General features: G+C 35.3%; 1 protein-coding gene across 1 annotated transcript; it reads left to right on the forward strand.

Annotated features, from left to right (window-relative positions):
* Positions 1 to 18,155: 18,155 nt before the first annotated feature.
* LOC131630495 (uncharacterized) lies at positions 18,156 to 18,998 on the forward strand. The gene has a single exon (XM_058901271.1). It carries the CDS (start codon positions 18,156 to 18,158, stop codon positions 18,996 to 18,998), a length of 843 nt encoding a protein of 280 aa, XP_058757254.1.
* Positions 18,999 to 22,382: the final 3,384 nt, after the last annotated feature.

A 22,382-nucleotide genomic window follows, 5' to 3' on the forward strand; every position in this document is an offset into this window, starting at 1 on the left:
CCACAAGTCATTTCAAGAGCACTTGCACTAACAAAACCTATTGATGCTAGGATCCGAAGTTTCATCGGCACCCAGTTGCTGATATAACGCCTATTTGTTGTTGTGTAGTGAAGAAGATGGTCACCATTTATGGATGAAGCATGGATGTGTTGTTGTTGTGTAGTGAAAAAGATGGTCAACATTGATGGATGAAGCATAAAGGTGTTATTGTGTAGTCCTACATCGTTTGGTTTGAAACCAGAAATAGTGTTCATATACCAATCAAACATATAAACTTATGATTTAAAATAATGTGAGAGTAAACGGGAAGCTGGGCAATTATTGAAATGTAAATGGGCTTAGGCCCAAAAGTAATATTTTAATAATTTTAAAAAAAATTAAAAAAAATTAATAAAAATAATTTAAGAAAAGGTAAAAAATAATAATAAATAACAAATTAATTTCAAAAAGTAAAAAATTAGAAAAATTAAATAAAAAATTAAAGAATTCCACATGGCTTTAAAAAAATTAATCAAAAATAAAATAAAAATCCATCTGGATTGCCAGATCAATGAAAATTGCAATCTGGGTGAAATAGTGTATTCCAGGGCTATGACCATGGAATATGAATATTACAAGGGGGTTTTACACAAAAAAAACTTTACCAGGGGGTTAAAGCAAATCTCGCTAACATTACCGTGGGGTGTTGTATATTTAACCCTAAATAATATCAACATCAATGTATCTCTAAGGTGGTATAATTTTCATCCTTATTCTATCATGTGTCAACTGAAATTTTGGAGCCAATTTTGGTTTTATAACACCCCGAGTTCGATTAATTTATTTAATTGAACTTTTATTGCTTTTAGTTAATTATTTAGGTGATTTAATTTTTTTCTAATTATCTATTTCATTGATAATATGTGATATATGACTAATTGATAATTATGAGTAATTTTGAGAGTGTTAGAGAGCAGTAGAAATTAATTAGAATTTTAGTTAACTTTAAATGGATAAAATAATAGAATCATAATTAATTAAATAGAAAATAAGATATTATAAGGTTTGGGGGTAAAAACTTGATTAATTCAAAAATTATAGTATGAGTAGAATAAAGGAAGGTAAAAGGTAAAGTGTGGAATTGTTAAAAACAATATCAGGTCATATATGTAGAAAAGGTGAGCAGAGCCAATTGTCAGTATGTAGAAGTTGTGTGAATTGGAATAAGAGGCAAAGTGTGAGAGAATGAGAACAAGGGCTTAAGGGAGGAGAAGAACACCATAAACAAACTTGTTTAGCTATTGGATATTCAGGTAAAGGGGAGAATTATTTTTATATGGGTGTGATTTACATGAAGGGTAGAGAGGGATCCTCACCCTTCAATAGGTTTTCCATTTTTTCGCCATTATTGATGTTTGTGAGTTCTTGAGAAGAAGTGATATGGAGTTCTTTGTCATTGTTAAGATTAATAAGAATTTCATGTATTGTTTTATATTAAAATTAATGTGTGGATATGATTATGTAGATTGAGATGTGTTGTTGTCATGACATGTTGTTGGTGTAAGCCGTAAAGACCAATAGCTTTGGTAATTGTATTGAATTATTTATTAATAATAAAGACAATATTCTTAAAGTATTTGTAGTCGAGCTTTATTATGAAGTGGAATAACATTAGAGCATTGAGACTATTATATGGATAGACTAATGATCACACCTCACGGATCATGGATAAAGAGTTGTCAAGTCTTAACATATGTATAAATATTAGGAATAATATTTTTACTGGATTGAACCGCTATGAGAATAGTACATAGAATATAATGCAGAATATCATAAGTTATTCTCATGGTGATATTGGTGTATACCACCCTTCAACCTGAAACTACTATGGGCCTTAGATGTGGAATCGAGTTCTTTATTGCTGATCAAATATTGTCCGTAACTGGATGACCATAAAGACACTTAATGAGTACTCCTCAAAACATGTTGAAGGACATGAGTGACCTATATGAAATCTGTCCATCTTGTGTAACAAGATAGATGTCTAAGGATTCAATATTGAATTGGATAAGGGCAACAGAGTCTATGTCTTGTGTTCAATATAGACATAAGGGAAAAAAGGTATTTGTACACAATAATATTATCACAAAAAGGTTTTGTTAGATCGCATAACATTTTTGTGACTTGGATAGCATTGATGTGTTGATAGATACCGCTCACTGTTTATTATATTAAATGTATGATTTAATATAATTGTCAACTTCACGAGAACCTACAAGCTCACACACATAAGGACAAATTGATAAGAGATAGAATAAATAAGGAACATTGTAAGGTATGGTGTACTTAAGAGAATTATGGAATATCATAAGATACAGTGTACTTAAGTGAAATATAGAACATCGTATAATATAATAATAATGGTTATTATTATTATAGTTATTAAATCTAATAATAAACTATGCTTATTATAATAATCGTTATTAGAATAATATGATATTATTATTATTATTATTTGTGAAAAAACGATATCGGAATCACAAAGTATAATAGGTTTCTTTTGCCAAGAAACCCACAAGGGTAAGAAAAAAGTAGGGGAGCAATAAGAACACAAAGGAATTGGTTATAACTATTATTATTTACTTTCTCTTTTAATCAAGATTACAAGTGTTACAAGAATAGCAAATAACCCTCTCACCCTAAATTAGGATTTGCAGTATGCAATAATGAGAGACTAGTATGCTATTTATAATAAATCTAACATACTACGCTAATGGACTTTTTCACAAATACTCATTTCAAGCAAACTTAGGGTACAAGCTAACTTAAAAAATTGGACATAATAAACAGGCCCAATTCGAAAATACTAACAACCCTAGCATTTCAACATCCCCATACTAGAACATACTTCGACTACACTATGTAGGTCCTCGACACCAGTATGTGAACATACTTCGACGGCATGCATAAATCTTGTCGAACCCGAAGCTACTCTTTGAACCACTAGAGTTCGATCCAATATCTTACAAATCTCCACCTTGGAACAAACTTGAATATCAAAGGACAAACTAACTTTCTTCATGCAACTTTATCAACTGCATACAGTGGAAAAACTTGTAATTGGGCAGTGTCTTGATGATCATATCAGCAACATTGCGATCTTTCGAAACCTTCAGCACTTGGACTTCTCCACGCTCGATTACTCCTCTGACGAAATGCAACCTCACTTTGATATGCTTGATTGACTCATGATAGGTTGAATTCTTCCACAGGTGTATTGCACTTTGACTATCACATTTAACAGTGATACCTCTACCTTGAAGTTTCAGCTCCTTTGCAAAACCTTCAAGCTACAATGCTTCTTTCACATCTTCAGCTAGGGCAATATACTCCACCTCAGTGGTTGATAAAGCAACATCCTTTTGAAGAGTAGCTTTCCAACTAATTGTTATGCCAAATATAGTGAAAACATATTCAGAAATAGATTTTCTAGAATCCATACAGTCTTCATAATTAGAGTCGACATATCCTTCGATTACTTCTTTATTATCTACACCCAAGACTCCACCATAAATTAGGACTCTATTTCGATACCCATTTATGTACCTTAGAATCCACTTCAATGTTTTCCAGTGAGCCTTTCCAGGATTCACCATGTACCAGCTTAAAAGACTTACTACATATGCTATGACGGGTCTAGTATACACCATAACATACATAAAAAAAACTACTATATTAGCATATGGAATGCTATGCATATAAGCTCTTTTGATATCAGTACAAGAACACTGATCTATACTCTGCTTGAATTAAGGTTTGTCGGAGTCAAAACAGGTTTTGAATTCGACATACCAAACTTTCCGAGAATCTTTCGTAAGTATGCCTCTTGAGATAGGCATAATTTCGACTGATTTCTATCTCTCCGAATGTTAATCCCAAAAGTCCTAGATGTAGCTCCCAGATCCTTCATATTGAACTCCTTACTGAGTTCACCCTTCACCCTCATTACATCTTCGACATTGTTGCTTGCTATGAGAATATCATCCACACAAAGCAACAAAATAACAAATGAATTACCAGGTCAAAATCGAAAGTAATTACAGTGGTCAAACTGGCTTCTAACGAAAATTTGGCATGCCATGAACTTGTCGAATCTCCTATTCCACTATCGAGGAGATGTTCAATCCATATAAGTATCCCTTTAGCTTGCACACATAATCTTCCTTCCTCTTTTCGACATACCTTTCAGGTTGCCTCATCAGGATTGTTTCATTTGGATCACCATACAATAACACAGTCTTCACATCTATCTATTCCAGTTCAAGATCGAATTGTGCCACCATGGCAAGCAACATTCGAATGGACCTATGCTTCACAATAGGAGAAAATACGTCATTAAAGTCAACACCTTCTTTATGAGTGAAACCCCTTGCGACCAACCTTGCCTTATATCTTTTTGACGCCACTCCTTCAACTCCTTACTTAACTTTGAATATCCATTTACAGTTGACTAACCTTGCTCCAGCAGGTTTCTTGATCAGTTGTCATGTCTTATCTCAACTCCTCGTAACTTCCTTATAGCCTTTAGGTTCTTCGTTTGGAACCTCACTTGCAGAAATTAAGGCATAAGCTATAAGATCTACAAACCCAAGTCTTTGAGGTGGATTGATGACTCTTCTCAACCTATTGACAATAGGTAGTCATAGACAATTTCCCAGACTTCCTCAACATCTTCTGCTTCTTCTTCGACTTCATTTGGGATATGTAATTCAGCATCAACATGCTCCACCTCAACAGGAATCTCTACTTGTTTCAACTCTTCGTCAGATATTTTTGCACTTCGACCAACATCATTAGTTTCCTGAAAAGCCATTTCATCTTCATTAAAAACTACATCTCGAATGGTGATACTCCTCCTATGACCTGACTCTAGGCACAATAGCCTATAAGCTTTGACTCCTTCAGGGTATCCCATGAACATGAATTTCAGAGCTCTAGGTTTGACCTTGCCTTGCCTAATGTGATCATAGGCTATGCGGCCAAATACTCTTAGTTTGTAGAGATCTGGTGGATGTCCTGACCAAACTTCTTAGGAGTCTTCATATCTAACGCAGTCGAAGGACACATGTTTATTAGATTTGTTGTTATCGAAACAGCCTCAGCCTAAAACACCTTCTTTAACCCAGCACTAGTCAACATGCATCTAACTCTCTCCAAAATAGTTCAATTAAACCTTTCAGCCAAACTATTTTGCTGTGGAGTACCTATAGTAGTTTTGTGCCTTGCAATACCATAGGCAGCACAAAAACTGTCAAACGAGTCATTGCAAAATTCAAGGCCATTGTCGGTTTTCAACCTCTTGACCTTTCTGTCAGTCTGATTTTTTACCACAGTCTTCCAACTTTTGAAATTCTCAAAAGTTTCATCCTTAGTCTTCTGGATGAATACCCATAATTTTATGGAATAATCATATACTGTAGATAGAAAATACCTTGCTCCTTGTGATGGACACCTTGCAGGCCCCGAAAGATCAACATGGATGTAATCAAGGTATCCATGTGTTCTTTGTTTGCCTTTGTTGAACTTCATTCTGCAAGATTTTTCAAGTACACATGGTTCATAAAACTCCATCTTTTCAACTTTGTCTCCACCAAGCAGATTTTGTTTTCCCAATTCGACCATACCCCTTTCACTGACATGGCCCAATCTCATGTACCGAATTTCCGTCTTCGACAAAGGTTTCATGGATGCAACATTTGTCAAATCACTTACAACTTCAGCCGCAAGGATATACAAGCCTTTTTTCTTCACACCTCTCAAGACTTCCTTCGACTACTTCATGACTCTTAGGATACTTTTCTTTCCTTAGAAAACATATACTTTCTTGTCGAACTCACCAAGAAAAATCAAATTTCTCTTCAAATGAGGTATATGCCTGACTTCAGTCAACAACTTTATTGACTCATCATGGAGCTCGAATGTCATATATCCAACACTTGCAATCTTGCAAACTATGTTGTTTTCAAGCAATATAGACCCATCATCTCGATAACATAATTCATCAAACAAGTATTTGTTTGGAGTCATGTGCCAAGTGCAACATGAATCCATAACCCACTCCTTACTAGAGTCACTGCTCGAAACCACAAGAACATCATATGATTAGAAATTATCTTAAACAATGGATGTGTTGCCATTATCCTTACCTCCATGATCTTCCAGGCGTCCAGGGCACACTTTTCTTGTATGGCCCTCCTTCTTATAATGATAGCATCGAATACCAAATGCTTTGCCAATGTAAGACTTCTGCTGACTTTTGCCTTTCTTCTTGTCGAACTTACCATCTTTTCGCAAGAATTTTCCCTTAACGGCCAAACCTTCACCAACTATCGAAGATTTATGCTCCTTTCGTTTGTTAAAGTCCTTAGAATACAAGGTTGATTGAATTTCTTCGAAGGTCAGGGACTCCCTTTCATACAAGAGAGTTTCTTTGAAGTGAGCATGTGTTCTAGGCAAAGTGCACAACAACAACAGCGCTTAATTTTCTTCATCGATCTTCACATCAATATTTTTAAGATTGAGAATCAGCTTGTTGAACATATCCAACTGCTCAGCCAACACTTTGTCTTCAATCATATTGAATGAATACAAGCTTGCTTTAGGTAGAGTCACTTTACCAGCGATTTGGTCATGTACAAAGTTTCAAGTTTCATCCATAACCCTGATGTCGTCGTCTCCATCGATACATGTCGAAGAACCTTATCACCAAGGATCAACAAGATTGCGCTATTGTCTTTCTCTATCATGGTCGTCTCTTCTTTTTATGTTAACGCAACGTTCATCATTGCTGCTCCCTTCAACAATTCCAAACAACCCTGCTGGACCAGTCGACTTTCATCTTCAAGCACCACAGATCGAAATTGTTCACTCCGGTGAACTTTTCAATCTCATATTTTATTTAAGGCATCTTCTCCACACTCACCGCACCAATTTTTTGTGAAAAAATGATGCCAGGATTACAATAATAGGTTTCTTTTGGAAAGAAACCCACAAGGGTAAGAAAAAAGTAGGGAAGCAATAAGAACACAAAGAAATTGTTTATAACTGTTATTCTTAATTTTATATTTCAATCAAGATTACAAGTGTTACAAGAATAACAAATAACCCTCTCACCCTAAATTAGGATTTTCAGTATGCAATGATGAAGACTAGTATGCTATTTATAATAAACCTAACATACTACACTAATGGGATTTTTCACAAATACCAATTTCAAGCTAACTTAGGATACGAGTTAACTTAAACAATTGAACATAACAAACAGGCCAAATTTGAAAATACTAACAACCCTAGCATTTCGACGCCCACATACTAGAACACACTTCGAATATAGTATGTAGGTCTTCGACACCAGCATGTGAACATACTTCAACGACATGCATAAATCCTGTCGAACTCAAAGCTACTCTTCGACCCACTAGAGTTCGATCCAATATCTCACATTATTATTATATGGTGCACTTAAGTTGGGTTTTTTAGCTTGCAGCCCACACAAGTGGTTCTATAAATACAACCCTTGTGCATAAACTTTCTCAGTTGATGAAATTTGGTTTGTGAAATCGTCGCCATAATTTTTTTATTTCTCTCTCACTCAATTCTTCATTCGTAGCAGCTAACACTAAGATTGAAGGCAATCAATTTGTGTGGATTGAGTGAAGGCGTTGATCATCGTTCAACACATATGATCATTCACCCGGATCTCCGTCAAAGTTGTTAATTACCACAAGAGATAATTGTTATATCACTGATCATGCATCATTCAGAAGAATCAACTAAAGGAAAAATGTGTTGTCAGCTTCGCTTTGTATCGCAATTTCCCTTAGTGTGCTATGGTCATAAACTTAAATTCATGACATATTAATGGATTAGGTGTACAATCAGTGATTAATCGATGTAATAAACATGTTACGACATGTGTATAGTGTTTTCAGTGCAATTTGGCTCTAAAATCAGGGCTTTGTCATAGCTTTAATGGTGAAATCATATTTTTTTTGGTTTTATGTTCTTAGCATTTTTGCCCGACGATGACAACGTCTCACCCAGCGAGCCTTCGCCTGGCGAAGGAAGACCTCTCCCAGCGAGATGTGAATCTAGTTCTGGGGTATCGCCTGGTGAGCAATGGTTTTGTCCAGCGAGCCAATGGCTGACTGACGAGGATGAAAGTGCAGAGCTGGCTATTTCGAATCAATTCTTTGTTAGCGTTATGTTTTTATTAAGGAAAGTTTACTGGTGTATGTGTGGCATGTAACGTGTCTATGTTTTACACGCATGGCAAGTTACGTGGCATATGTTATCACCAAGGTCCAGAAAATTCTAAAAATTATTCCAAAATTTTGCCCACACCAAGGATTTGAACTGAGGACACCTTGGTTATTGTACACATTGGTGTACCGCTGGGCCATGTTCATTTGTTTTGATTTATTTTGCTTCTACAACTACTTATTCAACTACTGCAACCATTTCTTTTCCTATTAATTACCTGACACAACTCTCCTCTTTTCGGGTGTTTGAGCTCGGTTATGTAGTACATAAATGAGAATATGGTCACAAAAACTGACACTGTTATGCTATTCTAGTTATCTTTCACTTAAGCCCTTTCAAACATAACCCAAAATGATGTAACTTTATCACTAAGAGCTAAGTACTTATAGCCATTATCATCAATATATGACACATGCTATGACTTTTTTACGTAAGATGTCAATAACAGGTTCATGTGCTGCAATAGTTTATCTAAAAATTGAGAATGATACGTAGCTATGAATTGGAGGATTACATGCACTTGTCATAGCTATGAATTTTGGAACCTTATCTCCTGGAATCAACACAAGAAAGCTTCGACCATGATTCTGCTTCATCATCTAAACACAACAATAACAAATAACATTATAGTTTTAAAACAAAAAACATGCTAAAGAATCTAGAAATTAAGTGAAGTTATTATTACCAAACACGAAATCCAAGTTTGTGATGAGAGGAAGCAAAATATGTTTCTATAAGAGGTAGTGGATTAAATACTGAATAGTTATTTGTATCTTTATATCCTTTTTCCAATACATATAATCTATAGATAAAATGCTGTGAAATTGGCAACTTAAAACCAAAAATTATATGTTCATTTTTCTCAAACTGTCTTATGATAAAATAACATTTCAAGATATCACATGAAAAAGTAGAAATCTGATTATAATAAAAATTACTTCAAGAGCATACACTTATCTTATAAGTTTCACCCCATAATGTAAAACAAAATTTACAGTTGCTACTTTAAAGGTAAGATTCAGAGGGCCTGTGAAAATTTAGAAAATTTACAGTTGCTACTTACAGTTGTAAAACATTTAAATTTAGAAGCAAAAGAAATCAACAAAAATGAACATGGCCCAACGGTACACTAATGTGTACAATAACCAAGGTGCCCTCAGTTTGAATCCTTGGTATGGGCAAAATTTTAGAATAATTTTTAGAATTTTCTGGACCTTGGTGATAACACATGCCACGTAACCTGCCATGCGTGCAAAACATAGACACGTCAGATGCCACACATACACCAGTAAACGTCTGTTTCCATCAAATAGACGAAAAGGACTAACGTGCTACCTTTTTAATAGATAAGGGTCTATTTGAACATTTTAAAAATTAAGGGACCAAAATGGACTCCGAGGTAAAGTTAAGGGACGAAAAAGGGTATCGCAATTTCCCTTAGTGTGCTATGGTCATAAACTTAAATTCATGACATATTAATGGATTAGGTGTACAATCAGTGATTAATCGATGTAATAAACATGTTACAACATGTGTATAATGTTTTCAGTGCTATTTGGGGCTAAAATCAGGGCTTTGGTAGAGCTTTAATGGTTAAATCATATTTTTCTGGTTTTATGTTCAGTGTTTTTGCCCAACGATGACAACGTCTCGCCCAACGAGCCTTCGTCGGGCGAAGGAAGATCTCTCCCAACGAGATGTGAGTTTTCTAGTTCTAGGGTATCGCCTGGAGAGCAGTGGTTTCGTCCAACGAGAGCTCACCCAACGAGCCAATGACCGACTGACGAGGATGAAAGTGCAGAGTTGGCTATTTCGAATCATTTGTTAGCATTATGTTTTTATTAATATTGGTTCTTTAAGGTATTGACTAACACTGTTTGGTACTGCTTCGATTGATTGATGAATTATTATAGGATAAAATAATAATTAAGTTGAGTTTGTAATTATGTGTGCATGAAATTATAAATGTTGTGGTGAGGTGTATAGTTTGAAGTGAGGAATCAATGAGTGCCTTATGACATGTTGTATATGGTTAGAAGTGGAACCATAAGTGTTGTGCATTATTTGTATGTCATGCATCATACATGTTAGTATTGAAATAGACGATTCGTCACGTATTCAGAGGTGCGAATCAATGATAAGTCTGGGGTTTAGAAGTGGGGACTTGTCGCTACGCCAAAAAAACAATGTTGCCATGGAATTTTATTTATGCCAAATGGAATGGGAAACATCAAGAAAACCCCAAAAGGAATGATAAGATTGTCTTGCAACCAAGATCAAGGTTCACGAGTCGGTTATACAAAGGGAAGTTATTAGCACCACTTATATCTATCGTACTCGATGGGAACCTTTTCGTTTGTTCTATGTGTAAGGATGTTATCTTAGGGTTTAATTTCTATATGATGGATTTAATTAGGGGGAAATAGGTTTTAAATCAGTGTGTTCTCTAGGACTTTCAGAACCATATGCCTATGTATCCTCATGGTGCAATGAAGAAGTTAGATATTCGTAGTTCATCTAGAAAATGCTTGTGTGTTTGCTGTTTTTAGTGGCATTTTTAACGTTCACATTATAGCATTAGGTGTTACGGCTTATGCGTTACTTGTGTTGCGGTAGAAAGGAAATAACACGCCCTTTTATAAAAAGGTTTTGAGTTACGCCCTCAAGGCAAGATGCCACGTTTAATTGTTGTGTTGATTTTAGGTGGATGTGAATCCAAAAGGTTTTGTTTGTGAAAGAGCATGACAAGTTTAATTTTAGTCCTTATAGGGAGACAAGTATCCAACCATAGATTAAATACGACCACACAATTAGATACTTGAGAGCATGATAGGATAGTATCCTAACTTCCTCTTTTTTCACTCTATGAGGACCGAATTAAACTCATTCTGATTTTTAAGGTGTTTTAAGAAGTATTGGGAAAGGAAGTTTGGAAAAGACACTTGGTACAAGGATCAAGGTTTTAGTCTTAAGTTGGGAATGAATGAACATGAATGAAATGCGTGGGGTGAAGTGAAAGGGGGTGAATTGGGTAAAGTTAGGTGAATTTCGAGGCCTAAGCACTCAACTTACGGGTGAAGAACACACAAGACTTGATTTTTGGATTTAGATGATGGAGTAGTGATGAATTTTGTTGGAGTTGATTGTGAGGCATAAGCACTTGACTTACGGGTAATATGATGGATGGTGTGGAAAATCCTAAGGAGAGAGGTGGAAGAAAGAATTTTAATTACTTGTTTTTAAAAATGGCTTGGCTTGGGACCAAGCTTTATTTTATATTATTTTTGAAATTGGTTTTATAATTTTTTGATTTTATCTTTTTTAGCATACAAGTCATACAAGCAAGGAAACAATAAATTCTAAGCTATTGCATGTCCTTTAGGGTTCAATAAGTAAGACAAAGTGACTTCCAATAAGTACAACAATTGTATAATGTGTTAATGTCCAATAAGTAAGACAAAGTGACATCCTTATTTTAAAGTGAAATTAAAATGACAAAAGTACAACAATTGTATAATAGGTTAATGTCCAATAAGTAAGACAAAGTGACTTTCATCAATACCTTAAAATCAAAGTAAAAGGGTTCGTAAGATGCATAAAATGATGCATGAGAATTGGTACCAAAATCCAACAAGAAATGAGTCAAGAATACATCTAAAACCTTAATCAAAAATCAATTAAACTTCTAAAAGAACTAGGCATCATGTATCAACATTTTTATGAACTAAATTTAAAGAAAATTATTCTAGAATCGTGAGCCAAATATTCACATATCATGATACGAATTCTTACTTGAAAAAAAAGAATTAAAGATCATCAAGAATCTAAAGGAAAACATGTGAGAAAAAAATTAAGAAAAAGAAAATTAGAAAGGTAAATATGAGGAGGTGTATGGACTAAAAATGCTGGTGGGTATTGCAATCTAGTGGGCCTAGAGTCCACTCTAATTTCTCTAATTCAGAATAAAAAAAGATGAAACTAATTCATAGAAAATTAAAAAAGAAAAGAAAACGAAATTAACAAAACAAAGGGAACAATGCGTTTAGGGGTTAAGTTGTTATGACCATTCTGCTTCATTGTATGTCCAAAGCCCCCTCTCTCTTCCATTCTCTCTCGTTCGTTCATCTGCTCCGCCATGACAGGAATCACTTCCGGTGGCAGCGCAGGTCTACTCAGCCTCTAAGCTTCATCATTCTACGCGTCCTCTCTTACTCTCTTCAAATCTAAATCATGTTTTCCCATATTTCTTCACTAAATTCTCAATCTAATCTCAAAAAAACAAACCCTAAAAATGGAAGATCAATGATTAAATGATAATGGTGTATAATTTTGAATTAGCACCATAGGAGAGAGTTCCAGAGGTCTTAAACTACAAATTGGTGTAAATAAACTAGTGGAAACGAGTATTCAACTACCTACCTCAATCGACAACGTCGGAGGTGATTCCGGCGAAAATTCTCAGGTATGAGTCTCCTTCTTGCTTCGGTTCCTCTTCTTCTCCTCTTCTTTATGATCCTTTTGAGTTGTTGTGACACGTTTGTTATTTCTTTTTTGTGTTGATGTTGTCGTTGCGATGCTTATGTTCTTGTTATTGAGTTTTTGTTGTTGAGTGACTGTGAGGGACCAACGTTGAGGGTTTGTAGAGATCGTGAAGATTGGTGGTGACGGAGAGCGGTGAGGTGATGAAACGTGAAGGTGTGGAAAAATGGTGAATTGAGGTTCATTTGCAGAATGAGAAATGAATGATGAAAGTTGATTGAATTGAGAGAAATGGTGTTGGTGATTATGAGGAGTTCATGAATTCGTGGAGGATGAAGGAAGGTTGGGTGAAGGTGAGGGAGTGAATTGATTATGGTTAAAGGTGTGTAGAAGAAATGAAGGTTTCAAAGGAAGGTGAGGATTGAGAGAGGAGTTTGGTGATGAAAGTGGTGAGTGATGAACAATGATGAATAAGTGAAGAATCTGAATTTGGATATGGTTGCAAAATGTTGAACCATCTTGCGCGTTAAGCCTTGGTATCCGATGACAGAGAACCTTGGCAAGCTCATATATCAATGCAAGGCGACGTCCTTGAACATTCTGGCCATGAGCTTGCACTTCAGAGAGTCTGATGCATCAATTATTTCTATCTGATTATTGATGGACGTGATGTTCTCCTGAGGATCACTCTTGCCCTCTAAGGGTTCCATCGGTGGCGGCTTAAAGTTCTCCGACACCACGTCCTCCCATGTGGCTTCTTCCAACGACTGAGCTTCCAAGAACCTCTCCTCCATCTCATCATCCAACTGGATTTGAGCTTGCAACATTTGGATTCTATCTTGCAGAGTTTGGTTCTCCTGTCGTAAGGCTTCAACCACATCCAACAAGTGGGCCAGGGCGGGGGATCCGCACTTGTGCGTGAAGTCCTAGACATGTCTGAGAATGAAAGGAAAAGTAAATTTTCGTGTTGCCTAGGCCCTATGATGGGCGCCAAATATTCATGTAAAACACGTTTGGATCATCCTCATGAAGTGAATCAGGTAGGGCTGCAACTGTTAGGCGTATTGTTGATGTATACGATAGTTTTTGGTGCAATGTCTGTTTGATATTTCCCTTCAATGGAGATTCTTTTCTACTTTTACTCGTTATAACCTACCTCATTTAAGAGGTGGCTCTTCCTCTCCAATCATATATGATCAAAGGTAACTCCTGTCGCTGTAATAATTAAGCATAATGCCTACATTCGATTATGGTAACGCTTATGAGACTTTTGGGCTACCGTAATCGTTTATGCCTGTCATCTCCCCGGATCATCCGACTTGGGAAATCCATGAGTTAGTCAAGAACTCTACTCGTCTCTCTACGCAAGGAGTATAGGGAACGCCGACTTGGTACCTCGGCTGCATAGGAGATACCGACTTCCTTCACAATCTGATATGGTTTATGTCAGATGATGATGTCGTCTCTGAGATTTTTGGGATGTAGAATTACATTGCAAATGAAGCAATAACATTAAAACATCATTATTTTGCCAAAGAAGAAATAACAATAAAAAACGACAGCAATACTAGGGGTGTTCAAATCCAATCCTAAAAAAAATGAAAACCGAACCGAAAAAAACCATTTTTTTATGTGTTTGGATCACATTATAATACAACTGATCGGTTCGGTTCGTTTTTTTGGTTGAATGCATGAGAGCTGAACTGATCCAAACCGAACCAAAATATTCATTCCCATTTATACTTATTTTATTATAATTTATTAAATATAATAAATATGCATTCCAAACAAGAATCCAAAAATATTTTCATGTGCTATAATACTCAAATCTTATATCAAGTGAGTCAATTGTTTGATCTACAATATAAGAAATAGTGATTTCGAAAAGACTCTTCAACAGACTCAAGATTCAGTTGTGTGGGTTGAGATGAATTTTCATCATAGTGTTGTTTTCTACGAATCTAACGTTTTTGAATAAACACACATTCAATCTCCATTTCATTTTCAATCTTCTCAACACTAATCTTAGCATTTACAAATCCATATTCTCTATATTCTTTTATTAATTTTGACTTTGTAGTGCCCCTATAGATTTGTTAGCCACTATTTTTCAAAAAAAAAAAATTAGCAAATGTAAGTTCTCTTTTAATATTTATAGCGATAAGAAAAATTTTTGGTACCCCTAAAATTATGGGGTCCTGGGCTCCCGCTCCACGAGCCCGTGCTCAGGGCCACCCATGTGTATTTGCATTATGTTTTTATTTCACCATGCTTGGATTTAGAATGAGCAACTAACTGTCAGTAACCTTTTATCATCTATTACTTAATACGTCTTAGTGTTTTAATGTAGGCTTAAATGCACCTTTGGTCCCTGTAAGTTAGCGAGTTTTTGATTTTCGTCCCTGTAAGTTTTTTTTGTTGGTATGAGTCCCTATATTTTACTTTTTGCATGTGGTTTAGTCCCTAAAGCCAAAATCCGCAGGAAAATCTGCAGGTTTTCTTGTGAATTTTCCTACGGATTTTGATTTTAGGGACTAAAACAAACGCGAAAGTGAAATATAGGGACTCAGACCCAGAAAAAAAACTTTCAGGGACGAAAATCAAAAACTCGCTAACTTACAGGGATCAAAGGTGCATTTAAGCCTTTAATGTATTTAGAGCATCTAGAATAATTATTTTAGAGCATTTCCATTAAGTTGCGAGGTCAAACAACATCTTAAGTTTGCTTTTAAAAATTGAAATTGAACTTACACTGAAAAAAGTACCATTCCAACATCCATTTGTTTTCAATAAATATTTGGATACTGTTTTTGACCACAAGTAATTTGTAAATAACAATATGACATACAATATACTTTTTAACATGGTTTCTTCATAACATTTCCTTATTACTTTAACAATATTTTCACATGTCAAGTTATTATATTATTGCATTTATTGTGTTTTTTATTTCATAAAATAGTCATCTGTCTTAGAGAGTACAAAGTTGCTAAGTACTTTATCACCATCTGTCAAATTTATTCAAATCATTTCCCTTAGACTATGTACAATAGTTCATTGATACAACACCATACTTTTTTACTTTTTACACTTCACATCATTTTTTTCCACCTAATAATTCAATACTTATTCAACTTTTACTCACTACAATGGTTTTGTTTAATAAAATTCAACACTCTACCCCACCACTTTTAATTCATATTCTTATTTTCTTTTATATTTTTGTTTTTGTGAATATATATTAATAACAATTATCGATTGAAATTAAATTAAAATAATTAAGAGTTAATTAATAATTTTATTTTAATTTTTTTCTAATTTAATAACTTATTTGAATTTAATTTTTCTAATTTTGGGTAGTTGAGGGTGTAATTAGTAGAATTTTTGGTGTTAAAAGAGTTATTGTTAGGATCCATTTCACTAAAAGGATGTTTAGAACTCCAAACTAGAATTTATTGGAGGCTAAATAGAAAAACTAGAGAGAAAAAAGTCGATTTTTATTTTGTGTCTAAATCAAATGAACCAAGTATCTATTTATAGACAAAAAAAATGATGAATTTTAGTGAAAATAAAAATAAATTAAAAATTGATTTATTATAAAAGAATTGTTTCAAATAATTATGATGAAATAAAAATCTAAATAATCAAAATAACCAATAAGATTTTGCAAAGTATATGATGTGGTTCCCACTCACTTCTCATTCAACATGTTGAATATATTCAACACCAATTAATCCACATCATATTCAACATCTCATTCAACACCCCATTGGAAGAATTCAACAATTGAAAAAAATATTCAACACCCCATTGCAAATGGTCTTTACCAAAACCATATCACATGTCTACGTAAGAACTTGTGGAAATTATAAAAAACGAGATAAATGAAATCACTGATCTAAACATGTAGTGAGTCAATATAATTTTGTAGTGAGTTAATAAATTTTTAATAAATTTTGTTTTTTCATATCCAGAAGATGATATGAAACGGGAAAAATGAAACAATTGTTCTTTTTTCAACTTCTTATTTTTACTACATTCTGCAAATAAATGCGCGTCCAAAACCATATCCTACTCTAAAACGTATCCCGTGTGTACGCACGAGTAACACACCAATACCGTGTGAACGCACGGGTAACCAGGCCAAAATCCATGTGAACGTACAGGTATTACACCAATATGGTGTGAACCCACAAGTAATCCAACCAAAATTCGTGTGAACCCACGGATAACGTACACCAGTATCATGTGAACCCACATGTAATCCAATCAAATTTCGTGTGAACCCATGAATAACACATCAGTACCATGCGAACGCACGGTAACCAGGTCAAAATTTGTGTCAACACACGGGTTAATACATCTTTTTTACAATTAAATAAAATTAAAATAAATATATTTAATATAATATATGAATTCTAGGACAATAAAAATGTGTTTTTTTTAATTATTTATGTATCTATTTTTTTTTTAATTATTTTTAATTTAAAATACAACAATTTTAAAGATAATACATGAATAATTGAAATATATATAATTGATATCTTTCTTTAGAAATTGGAAAATTGAAACAATTTTATTTTTATTTTAAAAATATGTCTTTTATTTAAATATTCATTTTTAATTAACTTGTATATTTATCTTTAACTAATTTTTTTATTTTTTCTATTTTACAACTAAATTAAAATATTTTTTATTTTATTTGAATTCAAAATTAAATTGGTGTCATATCCGTGTTCCACAGCAGAACCCGTGCGGACGCATAGGTTTCTCACTTATTTAGTGTTGTTTATTGTCTTGATTCTTTAGAGTTGTAGTAAATAAGAAAACCTTTTGTAGAAAAACGACAACAGTGGTGATAGGTGATAAGAGAGACATATAATTTAGTGTGAAAGGTTTATCACAAACATTATTAAAAGAATATCATCGGTGATAATTTATGGTCTACCATAAACCACTTAATTGCTGGTTCACTTTAGACACCACCATAATAATAATAATAATAATAATAATAATAATAATAATAATAATAATAAAGAAAATATTACCAAAATTTTAAAATTAAAATAATTCATTATTATAAGAGTGATTTTTAAATTAATCAATCATATAATACTCATTCTAAATCAATATTATTTCGTAAGTCATGATGCCAAACATAAGAATTTTTTCATGAACTATAGCTAGCTCATAGATAAAATCATGGAGGACCATCAAGGATGGTGGCAGCAAGTAATCAGGCAGAAGAAGTCGATAAACACACGAAGATGGGATAATGTGAAATCTAAGGGCCGGGACAGGGGGGAGCTTCAGATATCAAGATCAAGACTACTTTTTTCTTCACTTCCTTTCCAGAAAAGTTGGGAGCTAAGCATATGTATGAGATCTTTCAATCATATGGGGACATTGATGAAGTTATCATTCCAAACAAGAGAGATAGGAGGGGAATGAGGTATGGATTTGTTAGATTCTTTGGAGTGAGCGATTCGGAATTCCTGGCCACCAAGCTGGACAATATTTTCTTAGAAAATAAGAAGATATTTGTGAACTTACCACGTTTCCAAAGGAAAGATTCTTTTGGTATTCAAGAGAAGATGAAGGATAAAATAGGTGATAGAGGGAAGCATGTTGGGGGGCGGCAATGGATTCAGAAGCCTGGGTTAGTCAGAAGGGGAGGGGATAGAGAGGCGGGTTTAAGAAGGGCTTCCTTTGTGGAGGTTCTGAACTCTAAAGCTTCTGAGTCATTACATCAGAAGCTACCTCTCATTTATGACCAACCAGAAGGTGATCTAGAACGATTCAGAAAGGCTTTTACAGGTTTCACTTCCAAACCAGGGTTGACTTATAATCTACAAGAAATCTTTAATGCAAGAGGTCACATTGATGTCAAGATTACACCTTTGGGGGCGAATATGTGTTTGGTGGAAGATTTAACGGAGGGAGCCATATCTTCTTTGCTGAGGAAGGAGGATCCCTGGATGAAACAGTGGTTCAGGGAGATTCGTCCTTGGAAACCATCAGATATTGATTATGAGCGCATAACATGGCTAAAGTGCTATGGTATTCCATGTCAGGTTTGGAATGAACATTTTTTTGGCCGTTTGATGGAACCCATGGGAACTTTCCTCTGTCCAGATGATAGTACAAGGCTCCAAAGAAAGATGGATGTTGCACGTGTTCTGATTAGAACAAAAATCTCTAATGCCATTAATTGTTAGAACAAGATTTGTTCTTATCAATTATCTTAGTTTTGATGATAACAATAATATGAATTTTGCTTAAGATAATATGGTACTCTAATCCAATGCAATTTCCCTTTCAGGAAATATATAAAGAGTACGCATAATTCAGCGCTCAGAAGATGTATCTCAAATGGTTCAGCATGCAACATCAGAACATGGTCTGGCAAGACATCAGAAGATGGTCGAAGCAGAATCAGAACATGGGTCTATGGAAGCATCAGAAGAACATGAGATCAGAAGCACTGAAGATCAGAAGATGGTATCACGCTCAGAAGCACTTCAAGGTCAGAAGATCAGAAGATGCTGTGCACCAAGCTGTTTGACTCTGATGATATTCAAACGTCGTATTCACAAACATCAGATCAGAAGGAAGTACACGTGGCAGACTACGCTGACTGACAAAAGGAACGTTAAAGCTACTAAAGGCTACGTCAGTAGACACAGCGTGAACAAGGCTCGAGGTAGTTGACAAAAGCGTATAACATTAAATGCAAAGCTGTACGGAACACGCAAAGCATTAAATGCATTCAACAGTCATCTTCTCAACGCCTATAAATATGAAGTTCTGATGAGAAGCAAGGTTAACGATTCTGCACCAAAACAACTTATATCAAACTTGCTGAAACGCTGTTCAAATCTAAACTCAGAATCTTCATCTTCATCAAAGCTCACTACATTGCTGTTGTAATATCTTAGTGAGATTAAGCTTAAACGTTAAGAGAAATATCACAGTTGTGATTATCGCTTTTAAGAAGCATTTGTAAACTCTTGAATTGATTACATTAAGTTGTAAGGAACTAGAGTGATCGGTTGATCAGTATACTCTAGGAAGTCTTAGCAGTTGGCTGAGCAGAAAGTCTTAGGAGTGAACTAAGCCTAGAGTGATCGTGTTGATCAGTAGACTCTAGAAAAGTCTTAGGAGTGAACTAAGCCTAGAGTGATCGTGTTGATCAGTAGACTCTAGAAAAGTCTTAGGAGTGAACTAAGCAGTTGTTCCTGGAGTGATCAGTGTGTGATCAGAAGACTCTGGAAGACTTAGTTGCGGACTAAGTGGAGAACCATTGTAATCCGTGCGATTAGTGGATTAAATCCTCAGTTGAGGTAAATCATCTCTGCGGGGGTGGACTGGAGTAGCTTCGTTAACAGCGAACCAGGATAAAAATAATTGTGCATTTTATTTTTATTGTCCAAGTTTTAAAGTCACACTTATTCAATCCCCCCCTTTCTAAGTGCTTTTCTATCCTTCAATTGGCATCAGAGCGCCGGTTCTAAGGTGCAAGCACTTAACCGTGTTTAGAATAGATTCAGGAAGAGAAAAACGCTTCATTTAAAAGATGGTTGATGAAAGTGAAAAGACTGCATCTACATCTGGCTCTGCTGAGCAATACAACGGTAACAATGGTTATACTAGACCGCCGGTATTTGATGGTGAAAACTTTGAATACTGGAAAGATAAACTGGAAAGTTACTTTCTGGGTCTAGATGGTGATCTATGGGATCTTCTGATGGATGGTTACAAACATCCAGTAAATGCCAGAGGCGTGAAGCTGTCAAGGCAAGAAATGAATGATGATCAAAAGAAGCTTTTCAGGAATCATCATAAATGTAGAACTGTTTTGCTGAATGCTATCTCTCATGCTGAGTATGAGAAGATATCTAACAGGGAAACGGCCTATGACATATATGAGTCCTTGAAAATGACTCATGAAGGAAATGCTCAAGTCAAGGAGACAAAAGCTCTTGCCTTAATCCAGAAGTATGAAGCCTTCAAGATGGAGGATGATGAAGACATTGAAAAGATGTTTTCGAGATTTCAAACTCTGACTGCTGGATTGAGAGTTCTTGACAAGGGATACACCAAGGCGGATCACGTAAAGAAGATCATCAGAAGCTTGCCCAGAAGATGGGGTCCTATGGTGACTGCATTCAAGATTGCGAAGAATCTGAATGAAGTTTCTCTGGAAGAGCTTATCAGTGCCTTGAGAAGCCATGAGATTGAGCTGGACGCAAATGAGCCTCAAAAGAAAGGTAAGTCTATTGCATTAAAATCCAATATCAAGAAATGCACTAACGCTTTTCAGGCTAGAGAAGAAGATCCTGAAGAATCAGAATCTGAAGAAGAAGATGAACTGTCCATGATTTCCAGAAGGCTAAATCAACTCTGGAAGACCAAGCAAAGGAAGTTCAGAGGCTTCAGAAGTTCAAGGAAATTTGAACGTGGAGAATCTTCTGATGAAAGAAGATTTGACAAGAAGAAGGTCATGTGCTATGAATGCAATGAGCCTGGACACTACAAGAATGAATGTCCAAATCTTCAGAAGGAAAGTCCCAAGAAGAAGTTTCATAAGAAGAAAGGTCTTATGGCAACCTGGGATGAGTCAGAAGATGATTCAGAAGATGAGCAGGCCAACTGTGCGCTGATGGCGACAGAAGATGATGGATCAGAATCTACATCAGAATCAGATTCTGAAGAGGTATTTTCTGAACTTACTAGAGATGAGTTAGTTTCCGGTCTAACTGAACTTCTGGAACTCAAGTCTCAGATTAGTCTCAAATACAAAAAGCTGAAAAAGCAATTTGAATTTGAAACAAAGAAGCTTGAGTTGGAGAATTCTGAATTAAGAGAAAAACTTTTAAAATTATCCAATAATGTTGGATCTCCTTCTGATTCAGAAAAATCCACTCCTAGTCTAAACCATATTCTGAAAGAATATGATTTAAGTTTCAGGAAGTTCTTATCTAGAAGTATTGGCAGAAGTCAGCTAGCTTCTATGATATATGCCGTATCTGGAAACAAAAGAGTTGGCATTGGTTATGAGGGTGAAACCCCATACAAACTTGAACCCGTTGAGGAAATGAAACTCACATACAAGCCATTGTATGATCAGTTCAAGTATGGCCACTCTCATGATATTAGGCACACTTCACATGCACAAAGTTTTCACATTACACACACTAAGAAGCATGTGACACAACCTAGGAAATATCGTGAAACTCACATTAAGAATTATCATGTTGTTCCTCCTATTGCTTACAATGTTAAATCCAAGTTCAAACAGAACTTGAGAAAATCTAACAAGAAAGGACCCAAGAAAATGTGGGTACCTAAGGATAAGATTATTCCTATTGCAGATATCCTTGGCTGCAAGAAGGACAAAGCACAACATGTCATGGTACCTGGACTCTGGATGCTCGCGACACATGACAGGAAGAAGGTCTATGTTCCAAGACCTGGTGCTTAAGTCTGGAGGAGAAGTCAAGTTCGGAGGAGATCAGAAGGGCAAGATAATTGGCTCTGGAACTATAAAGTCTGGTAACTCTCCTTCCATCTCTAATGTACTTCTTGTAGAAGGATTAACA

The sequence above is a fragment of the Vicia villosa genome, unplaced genomic scaffold, assembly GCF_029867415.1.
Source record: "Vicia villosa cultivar HV-30 ecotype Madison, WI unplaced genomic scaffold, Vvil1.0 ctg.000685F_1_1, whole genome shotgun sequence".
In the NCBI taxonomy this organism is placed as follows: Eukaryota; Viridiplantae; Streptophyta; class Magnoliopsida; order Fabales; family Fabaceae; genus Vicia; species Vicia villosa.

Coding starts and splice junctions, on each gene's coding strand:
- LOC131630495 (XM_058901271.1), top strand. CDS start 18,156: ATGTATGAGATCTTTCAATCATATGGGGACATTGATGAAGTTATCATT.